General features: G+C 41.2%; 2 protein-coding genes across 2 annotated transcripts; both read right to left on the bottom strand.

The window, feature by feature from the left end:
* Window positions 1-542: 542 nt before the first annotated feature.
* On the bottom strand, window positions 543-8963 carry csdc2b (cold shock domain containing C2, RNA binding b). Its single transcript, XM_044181766.1, has 4 exons — window positions 8194-8963; window positions 5546-5956; window positions 4090-4212; window positions 543-2519 (listed from the first exon to the last, which is right to left on the bottom strand). The coding sequence occupies exons 2-4, from the start codon at window positions 5725-5727 to the stop codon at window positions 2357-2359; spliced, it is 468 nt and encodes a 155-aa protein (XP_044037701.1). The 5' UTR covers window positions 5728-5956; window positions 8194-8963; the 3' UTR covers window positions 543-2356.
* A 144-nt stretch (window positions 8964-9107) lies between these two features.
* Window positions 9108-15752, bottom strand: polr3h (polymerase (RNA) III (DNA directed) polypeptide H). Its single transcript, XM_044181764.1, has 6 exons — window positions 15352-15752; window positions 13268-13364; window positions 12595-12681; window positions 11771-11834; window positions 11364-11598; window positions 9108-9967 (listed from the first exon to the last, which is right to left on the bottom strand). The coding sequence occupies exons 1-6, from the start codon at window positions 15460-15462 to the stop codon at window positions 9917-9919; spliced, it is 645 nt and encodes a 214-aa protein (XP_044037699.1). The 5' UTR covers window positions 15463-15752; the 3' UTR covers window positions 9108-9916.
* Between the last annotated feature and the right edge of the window lie 429 nt (window positions 15753-16181).

Here is a 16181-nt window from a genome sequence, read left to right as displayed (position 1 = left end):
GTTTATGCTAATGTGTCTCTAGAAATAGAGAAAAGGCAGGAAGTGATGTGATAAATGTGTCATAACAAATGACGTATTTAATCACATCTTTCTTTTATTTTATAGCCACTTTTGTCTTCACAGCTACTTTTTGCCTCATCCCCCCTAATAATCCAGCCCTGAGGTTCATATAGTTATTTTACCAATGAAGACTGAAGATGGCGTGTCATGGCAGGTGAGTGATCAAACAGAGAGTTCGGGGTTTGCCTGGTCCAGACCTCTGAATCACAACCCACATCTCTGATTTCTTCAGAAATTCTAATATAAATGGTGTAAAATGTATTGAAATAGTAATGAAGGAGTGATGTGAAACAAAAAGGCAATTCAGTCTGATTATCAGGCTGGGGACACTTTGACAGGACATGTTGGCTGTTCAAACCTGTGACCTCTTTATTATGAAACTGTCTCTCTCACCACATGTTGACCAGCATTCATACCACTCTTCCTCTTCCTCTGAGTCTCACTCCCACATGCAACTAAAGAAACACAGCTTCCATCAGACCTGTGAATCATAAAATGCTTTAATGTTCTTTCAAGGCTCAGCAGAAGTAATCATGTGGATCAGCACCACAGTGGCTCGTCCACAAAAGAAAGTGCCCTTTGATGTGACAGAAATAAACCAAATTTAATGTTTAACAAATTCAGGCAGTGACACTGAAGAGACGAGATGCATAGAGACTCTGTGGAACAGATATAATAGAAAATGACATACAGTACAGCTGAGCAAAACCTGAATAGCTACAAACAACATTTCTGTGACAATGATCTCTATTGGCACCAACTATGAAGTCATGTAGTTCACCATCACGCTCAATAAATCACACAAAGACACACGTTTTTCTAATAATAGAAAAGGAGATTTAGAAATTCATGGCTCCAGACGCTTTCCAAACAGAAAAAAAACCTGACAGTGAGATCTGGAGCGCTGTGGCAGTTTTTATAGTGGAAGTTCAAATTTCTTAAGTGCACGTTTTGACTGTATTACCTAAAATATAGAGCTTGCAATCTGAGGACACACACAAATCGGAACAAATCATATAAATAATTAAAATAAATAACCTCAATCAAGACAATACAACCAAGGATATGTATTTTTCAGGAAAATCGCTCTCCATTCACAGTAAAGTATGTATTTTATTTATGTTTTTGAAATGTCCACGCTTGGTTTGATGTGATCTGCTTTAGTCCTGGTCTCCCTTCATGTCTAAGACAAACTCAAATGCTAACTCGTTACTTACTCTCATTGCAACCTTCAGTACATTCCCCTCTCCATTTCAAAATAAAACTTCCTCTTTTTTTGTTGTGTTTCTAAACTGGTGACTTGAAACCCAAAAGGGGGTCATGAGACGTCCTGTCAAGGGTGCAAACATAGAATGATTTATATTTAGGGATTTTTATTATTGTATTACTGTAGATTTCATTTGAGTTTCAATGCAAAACCTGCCATTTCAACTTTCTTTCACTCTGCAACACAATCTTTCAAATCTCTTCAACTTCAATTCCCTAAACTATTTGCTTTTACATGCATTATCTCTGTTGTTGAATTCAAAGCTTCTTCTCCTCTTTCCAAAGTCTGCACTTGATGTAAAAACAGTGTAGGTTGTGATAACAAGTCATCTGACCCACACTTGCACCCAACATGTGATCCTGGAAACTTTGGTGAGGTAAACAAGTGCTTAACAGCTGCAAAGAAGGGAAGTAAAACTGAATTCAGCCTTTTGTCCTACGTCGCTCTCTCCCTTCACATACACTCAGCTGTCATGCCTCAGTTTGCGGATCTCCACCACAGTTATGTATACAATTTTCCCAATGTTTCATACTTTACACAGCTGATCTCCATGAAAAATGAGGCCCACAAGCTTTTCCCAGTTTAGAAGTTTGATCCCCTGCTGGTCACTTTACCCTCCCATCTAAAATCTGACTTTAATTACTGCTGTCATGACAAAAATACAAATAAATAAAACAAATGTGCCTTTTTCCTAACAATGAATAAATGGTCAGTTTAACATACACAGCAAATGCATCAGCATAGCAGACAGACAGTTTTGACAGAGTATATCAGCTCTGTGAGTAGACAAACTGTCAGCACCTACTACAACTGAATTATTGACACTTATTAACTCTGGATACTTTGTTCTGTAGGTAAAACATGTTGATTAAAAAAAAAGGATTTGAGCACAGAAATGTAAGTTATCAGTCCCACAACAGGTCCACCATCCCCCACCTAGCCCAGCCCAGCCCAGCCCAACCCAACCCAGCCCAGCCCAGCCCAGCACAGCACAGCACAGCACAGCCCACCAGGCCCCGGAGCTCAGGTCTACGAGCTGATGATCTGCCCGGACCAGGTCTCGTGTTTCGTACCGGGGTTGAGATGTGTGATCTTCACCTCCACTGCCTGCACCTTCAGGTTCTTGGGCGGGACCCGACTCACTTTGTACGTGACCTCGTCTCCCTCAACAGGGACATATTCCCCCTCGATGCTGAAACAGAGAAAAACATGGACGATGAGGTGTGAGTAAAAATGGGGAGTTTTGCATCATACTGGCTATAGATGCATATAGATGCGTGGAGATGCGTGGAGGGTTACAGATGAAGTGTCAAATAAAAAAATAGCCTACATAAGAGTACAACACAACATTTGGTAGATTTTCCTTTTCATGTTGTTTAATTAAATCAAATAAGAGAGGATGAAAGTCTGTTAGCTGTTCATTATTTGACAAGAGTAACAGCAGAAATTAGAGTCAAATTACAAAAAGACACGATAACTAATATCCTGTCCCATGAATCTGCTCATGACCCTGCAGGGTTCTTTGGCGACACCTTGAGGTTGCCTCAACACCCAAATTAGAGAACCACTGATTTAAAGTAATAGATCGACATTAAGGGAAATAAGCTCATTCACTTTCTCGCTGAGAGTGAGATGAGAAGATCGATATCACTCCTACAACTGTATGGAGCTGGGAGGCTATTAGTTAGTTTAGCTTAGCAAGACTGGAAGCAGTAGGAAGCCAGGCTCTGTCCAAACATAAAACATCTGCCTACCAGCACCTCTACAGCTTACTAAATAGGTTGTAACTATTTGACACTATTTCTTGGCAAACAGCAGCCAGGCACTTGACCTTCATCCAGCAGAGACTCCAGGAAGTCACCATGCCCAGAGCAGTTTGCCAAAGAAATTGGTACAGCAGGCAACTCCCCATACAACCACAACATGTCGTTTTCACATTTCTGTGTACAATCTCAACAAACAGGAAAATAAAATTATTAAGCGTTAGAGGTGCTAGTAGGCATATTTTTGAACTTAGGACAGAGCCATGCTAGCTGTTTCCTCCTTCTTCCAGTCTCTATGCTAAGCTAACGTTGAGCTAATCGCCTCACTCACTGCTCCAGCTTCATACTGAACACACAGACGTCGGAGTGGTATCAATCTTCTCATCTCACTTTCGGCAAAAAAGCAAATATGTGTATTTCACAAAATGTCATACTTTCAAAGCAATAGTTCACTTCACAATGTGGTCATACATACATACACACACACACAGATTATAGAATTGAATACAGACATCTGCTGGAGCTCTGATGAGCAGGAAATTTGAGACAAAATAAAACTTTCAGACCCACGGTGCAGATGTTTGGCTATAAGATCTGAACCATCCTACAAAATCTGTTTGGAAAAATTTCACAAATTTCAACTTTTGCTGAGGCTGTAGTAACATTTGACATACTGCTTGTCCTGAATAAAAAGGTAGAACAAAACCAGCCCAGAGAAGTTGCTGTACTCTCTGTGCATGTCCACTTATTGCGGGTGTCACAGTATCCTAGGAGAGTTGGGAAAAATAGCTCTCACTTTGAAAAAAGTACACACGTAAACAGTGTGGTTTGCTGAGTTCTCACAGTGCTATGAGTTGACACTGCAGAACTGCAGTAAGTTTGTGTTGCTATTTGTAATTCAGCTAATGCACGATGTGTTTGTCTGCTGTGATTCTCAGAGGCGACAGCTGTGACAACTGTATGATTTTGTCTTCTAAGAGTGAGTTCAGTGCCACTCACTCTGAGATGTGAACAAAGATGTCTTCTCCGCCGTGGGAGGGTCGGAGGAAGCCGTGACCTTGTGACCTGGAGAAGTTCTTACACACACCCTTAAACACAGGACCTGAGTGGGCACGTACCGTACTGCAGAAAAACGAGAAAAAGGGAGAAAAACAAGGACGTTCTTGCATTAACCATAAAATGACTCATCTCAGTAAAATGAGGAGCAGTTTACAAGAATATATTTTTACTTTTATGTGATACAATTCAGGGTTCAGGCCCTTTTGACAAGAAGAAATGGAAACGTGCGAGAACAGAGAGGAGGATTCATAAAGGAGGTTAGAAGGAAGATGAAGAGCTGATCACATCAACACCTACACATGTCACAACACGCAGCAGAGATGAGAACACTAATCTGCTGACTCACAGTGTAAACAGTACAGTATTCAACCTTTCTTCACTACCAGCCGCAGTCTGCAAACCAGCCATGATATAACCACGTGTCAGATGTAGCCTACATTTATAGTCATATTTAGTGGTTAAAAAGTAAGCAGCTGTCACATCAGTGAAAAATTTCCAATGAACAATTAATCACTTTCTTGCGTCAGTTTGGTTTAGGACATATTGCAGTAAGGGACATCCTTTAAGTAAGTAAAAGCAGCAGTATCACAATTTAAAAAGACTCCCCTACAAGTAAAAGTACTCATTCCTGATCCAGGATGGACAGGATCAGGAATGAGTACATCAGAGGGACAGCTCATGTTAGATGTTTTGGAGATAAAGTCAGAGAGGCCAGATTGAGGTGGTTTGGACATGTTCAGAGGAGAGACTGTGAATATATTGGTAGAAGGATGCTGAGGTTGGAGCTGCCAGGCAGGAGGTCTAGAGGAAGACCAAAGAGGAGATTTATGGATGTAGTGAGAGAGGACATGAAGTTAATTGGTGTGAGTGAAGAGGATGCAGAGGACAGGGTTAGATGGCGGCACATGATTCGCTGTGGCGACCCCTGAAAGGGAACAGCCGAAAGGAAAAGAAGAAGAGCCCCTACAAGTAAAAGCACTTAATTCAAAATGTTACTTGACTAAAATTACAGACATATCGGCAACAAGTACTTAAAGCATCAAAAGTAAAAGTACTCATTAATGTAAATAAATCATTGCTTTATAGATCAGTTATTACACAGTTTTGGTTTGCAGCTAGAGGGAAATTCCACAACCTAGCACCAAAAGGTGTTTCCCATTATTAGTTTAGAAATGATCTACAAAGCTTTAGTAAATTATGTATTAGCCATTGATAAATTGGCCTTTAGTTACAGCTTATAAACTCTTTATACAGGCTACCTTATTAAAAAAGTAGTACTGATACATGTAGTGGAGTAAAAAGCATTTCTTTCTCTGAAATGTTGTGAAGTTTAAAAGTAGCATTAAATTGAAACACTCAAATAACAGCAATTGGTAAATAAACAAATCATACTTACGCTGAGTAGGTGCGGGTGCGTTTGGTTGGCAACGGGCTGGGCAAATCCCGAGGCAGCGGCTGCTCCTTCCCTTCCTCCCATACCCGGCTCCCCTCCCTCAGGAAGGGGAAGGAGAGGGTGAGATTGGTGTTGGGGGAGCGCAGCGGCGTCCCTGAGGGCGACGTGAGGCTGGGGTCTGCCATGTCAGACGTGACAAGGAGGAGGAGGATGGGGGAGGATGGTGTGGATGCAGTGTTGGGCGCTGCTGCTACTCCTCGAGCCCTCAGGCTGCTGACGGGCTGCTGACACCGCTGTCTGTCCACTGGTGTATCCGTGAGTCCGTCTGCTTGGACAGGCCTGCCTCAGTGCGGGACACAGGCTCAGCGGTTATCCAGGTCAGCGCTGTCACTTCAGCTCTGTTAGGAGGACTTGCTGTGAGGAGAGAGACCACAGGGAGAGGACGGAGGAAGATCAGAGAGTTGTCATGTGGCTTTAGACCTGATGGGCGAAAGGTGGGATGGGGGGGCGGGGGGTGGGGGTCATCCAGCCAAAAATTCTGACTATTCAAGTCAGAAACCGCAAACAGTTCAGGGACTTATGAGGTGAAAAATGCCCTTTCAGTGTTCTTTCATTGTGTCTAAGAATAGATTGTTCTATCATGTGTCAAATTTAAGTTATTAGATCAAATTCCTTCCAACAGGAAAATAGATGTTGAGGTGACACAGCTAACCCCTCCTCAGCCAGGTCTCAAGTACTTTAAAATAAGTCCCTTCTAATGTTAAAGGTTTCTCCAGTGATGTAGTATTGTGTGTCCTAAAGTTGGGGGACTTGCAAGGGACAGATTAAAAAAAGAATGATCAAAATCGATGCAGCAGAGGCCAAGATACCCTGACTTTTAGTACATACTGTAGTATGGGTCCAAAAAAACTGGATCCTTGCACTTCCCATAATGCAGCTCAATGGCATGCTTTCATTAGGCCCTCCTGGTAAACTCCACACCTCCAGCTTATAACACAGGCTTTCTGTTAAAACATGTAGCCTCGAAGCTCCACCTGAGCTAACCCTGATGACATCATCGGAGTTATTTTCTCAGACTTTTCACAGGCTATGTAGAACTCCTCATGGCAAGTAAACTGATCTTGGGATGTAAATCCAGCCGAGGATCTAATTTCATGCAGAAACACTCATTTTCTTTTTTTTCACCTGGAGCCTTTGGAAGTTTCCTTTTGGCTCACTTGGTAGCAATCTGCATTCCACCGCAATCCCACATGATTATTATACTGCACGGTTTATCTCTGAAGCTACCCAAAGCATAGTATTAATAAATGTGGAGATTAATTTTTCATATCTTCTTGACGTGCATTACAACCGTGCAGTGTATTATAGGGCACTGTCATTGTATACAGTGTATATTAAATACATTTCGGAGTTACAGAGTACGCTCCTTAGTTCTGTCTCCATTCTCAGTTTTCATGTTGTTCTAGTTATTAAATCATTCATCTATCTCTCTATGTTTTTCATCACTCACTAATACTAAAATCCACAACATATCCTGTTTAGTCAGGTGACCTTGCCCTTCAATACCTCCTAATCTGGTTTCTCCCCACAGTGATATTTTCAAGGTTGGAATAAGGAGGCAGATGTCCTCTCAGTAGTCAAGTATGAATGCACCCAGAAACACCATTAACCAACACCGTAACGTATTATATATGAAGGCTATACATTTTTTTTTACGCGCACTCCTCTGCCTGTGATGACGCAGGCAGAGCTGGAGCTACGCACGCAAGGTGACGTCAGAAAAGCTGCAGAACGTCGCCTCCAGAGGTGCGTTCGTGACGTCAGTGGCCCATTCCCAAAAGAACAATTACATATCCACCATGAGTACTACAGACGATGTCACAGCGTTACCACAGGATACACAGCGGTCCGGACAAACTATGAGTTTACACATCATTATTACAATAATGAGAATAACCATAATCATAATGAGAAACCAATTGTGATTGGACCCAAACATTCAGATCAACCCAGAGTTTACACTCATTTACAGAGAGCAGCAGGAGAACATCTGGATGTGCAGAAGTGGAGCTACAGAGGGTCATGGCTCCTGTGGCCCGGGTCGGGGACAAAGCTCTTCCCTGCGCCATGATTGTGAAAAGGCTAATGTGTCTATGAATTGTGTGTTTGTGTGCGTATGTGTGCATGCGTGTGTGGAGTTTGTCCCGAGAGTTGAATTCATACACTCCAAAATCACTTTCCTCACAGAACCTAACCATAAAATCCAGTATTTGATCCCTTTGCCCCTGTTTTTATTTTAGCCAACAGCGAAACGTAAAGAAAATGAATCTCCGATTCGCAGCCCCTGTAATCTCTGCAATTTCTCAAAAACGTGTGAAAAGCGGAAAAGGCAATCAGTGCTGTTTGACAATACAACTTGGACAAAAGCAGGGTGAGAGGTCCGTTCGTAATGACCAGCTGGCGGTCAAAGACGGTGGGAACGTTACATCGATCAGCCCTCCATACAAGCAGAACTACATATATAACACAAAATATAATCTCTTTATTTTATTTAGCGGTTAGTTATTCTGTCACGCACGCAAACAAAGCCACACTGACACACTCCCCCCTGCAGTCACTTCAACATGCATATTCGCAGAAATGTTACTTACTGCATTGGGTGCGCGAGTAGGTTGAGGACGATCGGTGTGAGCGAGTGTGTGTCTTTGAAGTCGCTGTGTATTATATAACGAGTAATTAAATAAATAAGTCGACTAAATCCGCGCAGAGCGACGGAAAACCCTGATGTGACGGTGTGAGGGCTGCGGAGTCTGCGCAGCTGGCGGAGATTCCGATGGCGTGATGCGACTCCGTGTGTGTGTGTGCGCGTGTGTGTGTGCGTGCGTGCATGCTTGTATGCAGAAAATGACTCTTCATTCTTTGTCATGTAGCGTGCTAAGTGTAGTGAGGTATTCTTTGTCTTTGACATGATTTTATGATGTTTATCATATCGTGCAGCTGCTGCTGTGGAAGACTGGACTCCAGTATTGCAATGGATTTTGCATTTTATAAGTTCATCCTTTATCACATATACATCAGTAAAAACCTCCAAAAACAGATTCAGTGACTAAGATGAGCTCAGGGAACACTCATGGTCATATTATATATGAGATCGCTCCACTGAGTCTGCAGTAATCGAAGTTTTTTTAACACTGTAAATTATTTAATCCGATTTCCTTAAAAATAAGCTTTCTGTGGGAAATATTTCTGCAACAGGGGTCACGTGCAAACCATCTATTTTTGTTGATTTAAAAAAAACAAAAACAAAAAAAACAGTCCGACCTAGTTTCACAACAGACAACTGAGACAAACATTACTGGCCATGCAGTTGTCACATGAAACACACAAACACATGTATGTGTGTGTGTGTGTGTGAGCTGCAAACAAACACTGACCGACACTAAGAGTGCAGAGAGCAGGGCTGGTGTCCTTCCCTGACCTTCACACTGCAGGATTTAAAGGCCGGTCACTAATCCTTTTTGACATACTTCCTATAATCACACAAAATGACAAATTCACAAATCACTGCAACTATACGCCCTTTTACTGAGACTAAACAGAAATACAAAATATTACAAGGCTGTTAAATAAACTGAGGATGTGTGCACAAAAACTGGGGTAGAGGTAACATTTCAAATAAAAAGTAAATCTTTGTAAAGTTTGACAAATTTGACACCAACTGGAAAAAAAAAATGTATTTGTTGCAACGTTATCTGGATGATACATATGCATTAGAAATCTGACCCACGGGTCAGTTTATACCAACGAAAAACGTCACTCGGCCTTATTTCTCTCACCTTAAAACTCAGAGTTCTCACATCATTAGGCCCCAAATGTATTCACTGCTGACAAACGATGTTCAGTTTTCAACCCAGATTTAAATAGCACCTACTTTGAGCCATTAAAGACAGATTGTGTGACCTGTTTAAGTCCGACTATCATACTACAGTAGTGATGACATTATGATTCAAATAACGAATGACTTCAATGTTTTCTTTTGAATTGGGGGTCAAAATCTCATGTGAAATATACCAAATGAACGTAAATATCCATCAACCATTCTGTTATTAAATATATGATAAACTCTACATGTAAACATGAAGCTGGGATGTTAAGGGCAGTATTTTCAACACAGGCAGTCTCAACGTGACAGAGGTTTCAGTCACTTTACACCAACAGTATCCTGGTTCAGAAAGCAGCTCGACTTTGTCTCTTGACTTTTGTACCCAAACAACAGGGTTCTGTGTCTCCAGCCGACCGTCCCTCGTCTCTCCGATCAGTCACGATGGTCGATCTGTTCGTAACCACCAAATGTCCTCTTCTTCCTCGGCCGTGCTAACTGTTCCACCATGACAGCAGCCCCAGCCCCGGCTCACAGATGGTCCCCTGAAACAACAGCGCATTAGGGTTTCATTTTGGCCACAATGTTGCATCTCTTGGGGCGGGACAACGTATACCTTCATGAATCGTTAGAGTATAAGCGCCTGGCCACACCAGCCTTTATTACAGTGAAATTTACAAACAAACTAACTAAATCACTGCAATCCGTTTATTTGCAAGTGGACACGAAGTAAATCAATGAAGAGCTTTCGTAGAGTTCAGTTGTGGTGAACTTTGACACAGAAAGTAGCCCCATGCAAACAGTGCAGAGGGAATGGAGAACATGAGTCCAAAATACACAGAGCTATCACATTTGCTGTGTAACAACATCCACATTTTTTATAATCCTGCTTAGCGGGGGTATAAACTACTGCACAAAGCAGACTGGCAACATGCTTTATGTCCTGATGGCGATGTATCTGTGATAAGCTAATATCGTCCGATAATTTAGACTGCCCCATTTATCAGTCGGGCAGTGGATGGTACAAATAGATTCAAGATTAACTGCATTAAAGGTTCCCTGTGTGGTTTTACACCTCTAGAAGCACTGGAGCTGTTTCTATGAGCGGGTCACTGTTTTGTTTGTCTCATTCATGCACACAAGGACACACAGGGACGCACAAGGACACACAGGGATGCACAAGGATGTGCACATGAGTGACGCAATACATAGTCCTGTCAATGGTTTCACACTATTCCACTGACCCGCAGGTGACTTTAACACGCCAAGATATGCAGCAATGCATCAATAAAGGCAGGGAAGAAGAACACTGCTAGCATGTAAACATGGCGGTAAACAATGCTGGATTCAAAATACTTAAAAATCAGCTCGATCAGCTGCAAATGTTTTACGAGGAAGGAAGTGAATTCATCACGTTTGTTAGCACCAACAGACATGTCCTAGTTCAGGAGCCGCCTCCTTCAAAAAAGCTGCAGCATACAAAGGTGTAGCCTTGAAGGACTGAAGCTTGGTAGGCTTCCTGAACTTCCTGGTAGGAACCTGAACGACCGGCCTAAACGGCACAGTCTAGCCGGACTGAGACCAAAACTGTAGGTTTAGGTGGTTCGTGTCAGTTTTTAAGGGTTTGACATTTTCACCATGAAGCTGCCCTCAGAAGGATGACAACGTGGTAACCACTTCTCTAACTGCCAGTGGTAAACTAGAGCTATTTCTATTACAGAGAAAGTTGTGCCATTTCTCTACAAGACAAACAGTGCAGCAGGTCAACGGTATACACCAGCTGTGTCCTAAGAAGTCAGGCAAAATGAAACCACATTTCTCAGCTATCCAAAATCACAATGGATGTTCACGTTTTTAATCAGAAACATAGCCTAACAGTTTTTATTTGATCAGATCTCCTTGGCGATGTAAATGCGTGTTAGTCATGAAGTGTGTTCTTACAATCAGAGTGTACGGTGCCTCTTTCTTCTCCCCGCTGTCCGCTGCTGGCGGCGCCGTCGACTGTCCCGGCGGTGCCAGCGTGTCTGTCGCTGCAGCGGCCGGGCCCGTCGGCGACGTGTCCACAAAGACTTCATCTGTCACCCGAAAACGGATCTCCTCTCCTTGGTCCATGTAGAGGTCGTGGGCTCCCTCGTCCGTCTCATATTCCCAAAGCCAAACTTGCTCTGCTTCATCACTGAGGCTGCAGCTAAGGACAACTCGACAGCTCAGGAGCTGCAGCTGCTTAAACTGCAGACACAATCAATTCTACATCAGAATTTAAATGCATGTGATGCACGCGTGTGGCTAAACTATAAATTGATGATATCACAACACTTAATTTATAGGAACATTTTCTGTCAGGATACAACTTTGTAGGCTGTTGAAGAGACTCTGGTGGAATGAGAATGTCATCGAAGAAGCCCATCGTCACTGTGAAACAGAAAGGTTACAGTCAGTGTTTACCACAGTGCTTCTGAAAGCAGGAGCCTTCAGGCCAGGTGCAGAACGTTTTCTAATTTTAACCACAATTCAGACTTGTTTTTCATATGCACCGGATCTCGTTACCATTCCAACATTCAAGTAACATTTTATAAAAGAAAGGGTGGGGGTGCAGACCCACACTGGTCTAAACGTTTCAGCGATAAGTCATTCATTTGCTTGTAATAAAACTGAAAAATAACATGAACACACAAGAGGAAAGGCTAACCAGTCTGAATGAAGTGCATGCACCAGGCAAACACTTTACTTTTGGCTAAACGGTTGCAAATTCATGATGAACACTAATATAAAATAGAAGTAAGGAATATGTGTAAGAAATGCGTATTCGTTTTACAACACAGTCTTTACTGACTGACTATTTTCCTCTATGAAGAGCCAGATGCGACTCAGCTAAATACCAGCAGCAAGTAGAGGACAGCGACATGTGGCTTTGGTGCCGGAGATGTGAAAAAGTGAAACACGAAAAGGCAGAGGACCAAATAACTGGAAACCCCTCGTATCCTAATGAGACTCTTCTTAGTGATTTATTCAATCTCAGGTAACTGGAAAGGTCAAGATTAAAATAATCATTAGTTGCAGCCCTAATTCCTTACTTATGTTTTTTTTCCCTTTTTAGTGTATTGAGAATACATTTGCTAAAACATTTCTGGAGACTCAATCAAACATGCAGAAATGGAAAGACAGAAGTTACCATGAACTCCCTCTTGACTGCAGTACTTGATCTTGCCGACCAGGATCTCATCGAGAAAAGGGTGAAAAACAACATACCTGAAATGAACTGACAGAGAGACCAAAGGGAGACGGGAACGAGTCAGTGGGTGAGAGTCAGGTGACACAGTCCATCAACCCATAACTTAAGATCTGAGTGCTAACAGTGGTATTAAAGGGGTTTCGCTGTGACGCCTGAGGCCAACCTCTATCACACTGCACTGTGAATGTGTTATTATTGGACAGGAAAACAGCTGCAACATTTTCTGGGCCTATATCAGTCTGTCCTTCAGGAGTTTACACTTAGCAGGGCTGAAAAAAGTGACCACGTGTTTCTGTCAGGGCGTCAGGGTAAAGGTTTAATTTCTGACACTCTTGTTAGGAGCATTTCTTCTTCAATTCATCAGCGAGACTGACATAAAAACACAAGAAAAAGAAAGACATGGTGAGCGAGGAGAATTATTGCACTAATAAAAAGGGCTAAATTGACTCCAATCCTGATCATAAACAAATTAAAAGTAGAAAACTTTGGAAGTGGAAGGGCTCAGCTAAAAATAATGCAAAATCTGGCAATGAGTGTAAAATGTAACTGATGCATGATGCAAGTGTATGAGGAAATAAGAGAGTCCCATTAACAGCTGTCATCTTCAGCATACCTTTGGTGTGTGAGGCTCCGTCCCCTGGGAATATAAAGGAATCCTCCAGTTTAGTGATGTCGTACAAGCAGATGCACAGGCCAACATTGTAGACCACCTGAGGTGAAGAGAGCAGGTGGCAGTTTAGCAAATGCAGACATGCAGAAATTACACTATTCCAACAAGTGCTTTGGCTCGATCGTCACAACAGACTTCCGATAAGCAAAACTCGTAATGCAAAGAACCAAACTGACTTGTTCCCCTCTTAACTTTAAACACAAAATGCTGTGCTCACATGCAAAGTGCAAAACACTAAATCATACACCCACCTCACATTGGTATTAATCACTTCACTACCACTGAAATGCATTTATGTTCTTCTGTTTACTGTCTAAATGTTGGATTTCTGTTAGTCCAGCATAATGCTCTCCAGTTTTATGGTATTGGCTTTCTGTAGATTTACTTCAGAGTAAAGTCAGACTCTATAATACATTATATATATATGATTACAGCAACACAATATATTCAATCAATTAACGATCATTTGATTGGAAATTGCTTATCTTTGTGTTTGGGCCAAAACGAGACATTTGAAGCACCTTGGTTTTTCGGAAAATTTTCACTATTTTATAGACTAAATGATTCAGCGAAAAAATAATGAATAGTGACAATCATCATTGGTTTCAGCCCTGCTCTGTTTTGATGAGAATTACTTATTATCTGGCAGCATTATGAGATATTGATCTGATAAACTAGATATATACACTACCGTTCCAAAGTTTGGAATCACCTGTTATATTGATGTTTTTCTTCTTTCCTTCATTAACGGCTATTTTAACATAGATAAAAACAGTATTAGACACCAAATGTACTATTTACATTTGAAGGAGTTTTAGAATAATTAAATGATATGATTAAAACCTCCGTTTAGTCGAGGTCTCCACAGTGTTGCCTGACAGCGGAGAATACTGTTGTAACCCCAAATACTCTTTTAATTTGTTTTCCCTAAATATTTTGGGTTTAAACTGTGATTTGTCAGTCCATTGTATGTTCAGCTGATATTCCGTGATTATTTTTGTGCTGATTATTTTCTTGATTAATCAATTAATTGTTTGGTCTATAAAACTTCAAATAACAGTGAAAAATGTTCACCACAACATCCTAAAGCACAAGATGATATCTTCAAATGCCTTGTTTTGTCTGACCAACAGTCCAAAATCCCAAAATATTCAGTTTACTATCTTGTAAGCAAATTCTTGGAACCTGGAACCATTGGAATATTTGACAGAAAATGACTTAAACGATTAATCAATTATCAAAATAGTTGGCAATTAATTTTCTTTCGATTGACTAATCAATAATCAACTAATTATTGCAGCTCTAGTGTGAATGGCGTCTCTTGTGTTTATGTGAAGAGGAGGTTGCGTGGCTCAGGTACTAACTGTTTTGGCAGTACCTGGAAGCTGCTTGACGTCTTCCCAGGTCCATATTCTTTATACTGTATGTGTTTACAGTCTATCTACCTAATATCGTCGTTCTGTTTCTCACCAGTGTAATTTGACTGTACTTATTTCTGTCTACTCTGTACACACAACATCTATTGTATGTCGGGTTTTACAAGTAGCCTTTATATACAAGTTTTTCCTAACATGAGGAAGGGTCTACAGACAGACATACAAATAAAATAAAAAGTGTTAAAGTCCTCAGTGGCAGCAAGAGGATAAAGACGCACTATAATTTTCTTTATAAATGTCTCCCACTAAAGCTGCCTCAGTACATCACACCTCCTCTCAAATTTAAAACTACTGCTCATCAAACCAGATCCCAGGACTGGCCATGTCACCAGTGAAGATTGAACTTGGGAAGACTGCCTTCCAGTACTTTGCATCATATTAATGGAATGAATTACAAAGAACTAAAAACCTGAAAGTCTCATCCCAAGGGATGAATTTAAACTTTTCATTTTGGACCTATTGAGACTGGTGTGTGATTGTTTCGGATGCTGTCTGTTGTGTGTCTTATCTCTGTTCTGATTTCTCCTGCTGCACTCGGTTCTCTCTTGCAAAAGAGATTACACTGATTAAATAAAGTGAAAACACACGCACCTTGTTGGCCAGTTTCTTGTTGAGCTCCTCAGCTATGGCCTCGTTGAGTTTTCTCGGGAAGTTCCACGGAGGGATCCTGACAGTGTCGACCATCTCAACCAACACGAACATGATGCAAACTGCAGACTGTGAGCAGGTACTCACTCTCTCTCACACACACACAAGTAAACACACAGACACACGCGCGCACAGAGTTGCTGTGGTGAAACAACCGAACTGAGCTGAGCAGTGAGGTATCGCCTATTTTCAAGACAACATTTCCTGTTTTTCGACAGCGGTGATGAAAAAGAAATTCAACAACTGTTCACAATCCATCTAAAGACAGCACTAAGAATACAATAATCCCCAGCAAACTCAGAAGCATCCATGATGGCTCCACGTGATTATTTACGACAGGAAGATTTTACGACACGTCGCAAAACTTAAAGGTACAGTGGAAATTTTTAAAGCTCGATCATTGTAAATATACTGTAATTATTTTTCTTTGTATTTTTACTTTGCATTTCTTAATTCAATAAAGTTACTAAAATATTTTGTAAACTCTGCATTTACTAATTTAAGAGGTACAACAGTCATTTATTGAAGTTCATTATTCAAGTTAAAATATCAAATTTGTTCTTAGCTGTTTTGTTATTCACATCTTTGATTCATACTGCCATACTGTTTGAGTTTGACTATTTAAAAAAATAAAATCGGGGATTTGAGCCAGTCCATTTACATTTGTGTTTGTGAAATGTATCCAGAATAATCAGCAATTGGATTATTTAGGAAATATTCACTTCCATCCCACTAATGAAAAGATACATTACATGACATCCATCTGCACTTCT

The sequence above is a fragment of the Siniperca chuatsi genome, linkage group LG21, assembly GCF_020085105.1.
Source record: "Siniperca chuatsi isolate FFG_IHB_CAS linkage group LG21, ASM2008510v1, whole genome shotgun sequence".
In the NCBI taxonomy this organism is placed as follows: domain Eukaryota; kingdom Metazoa; phylum Chordata; class Actinopteri; order Centrarchiformes; family Sinipercidae; genus Siniperca; species Siniperca chuatsi.
Note: the sequence above shows the minus strand (reverse complement) of the source record. Positions and strands in the feature narration are given on the sequence as shown.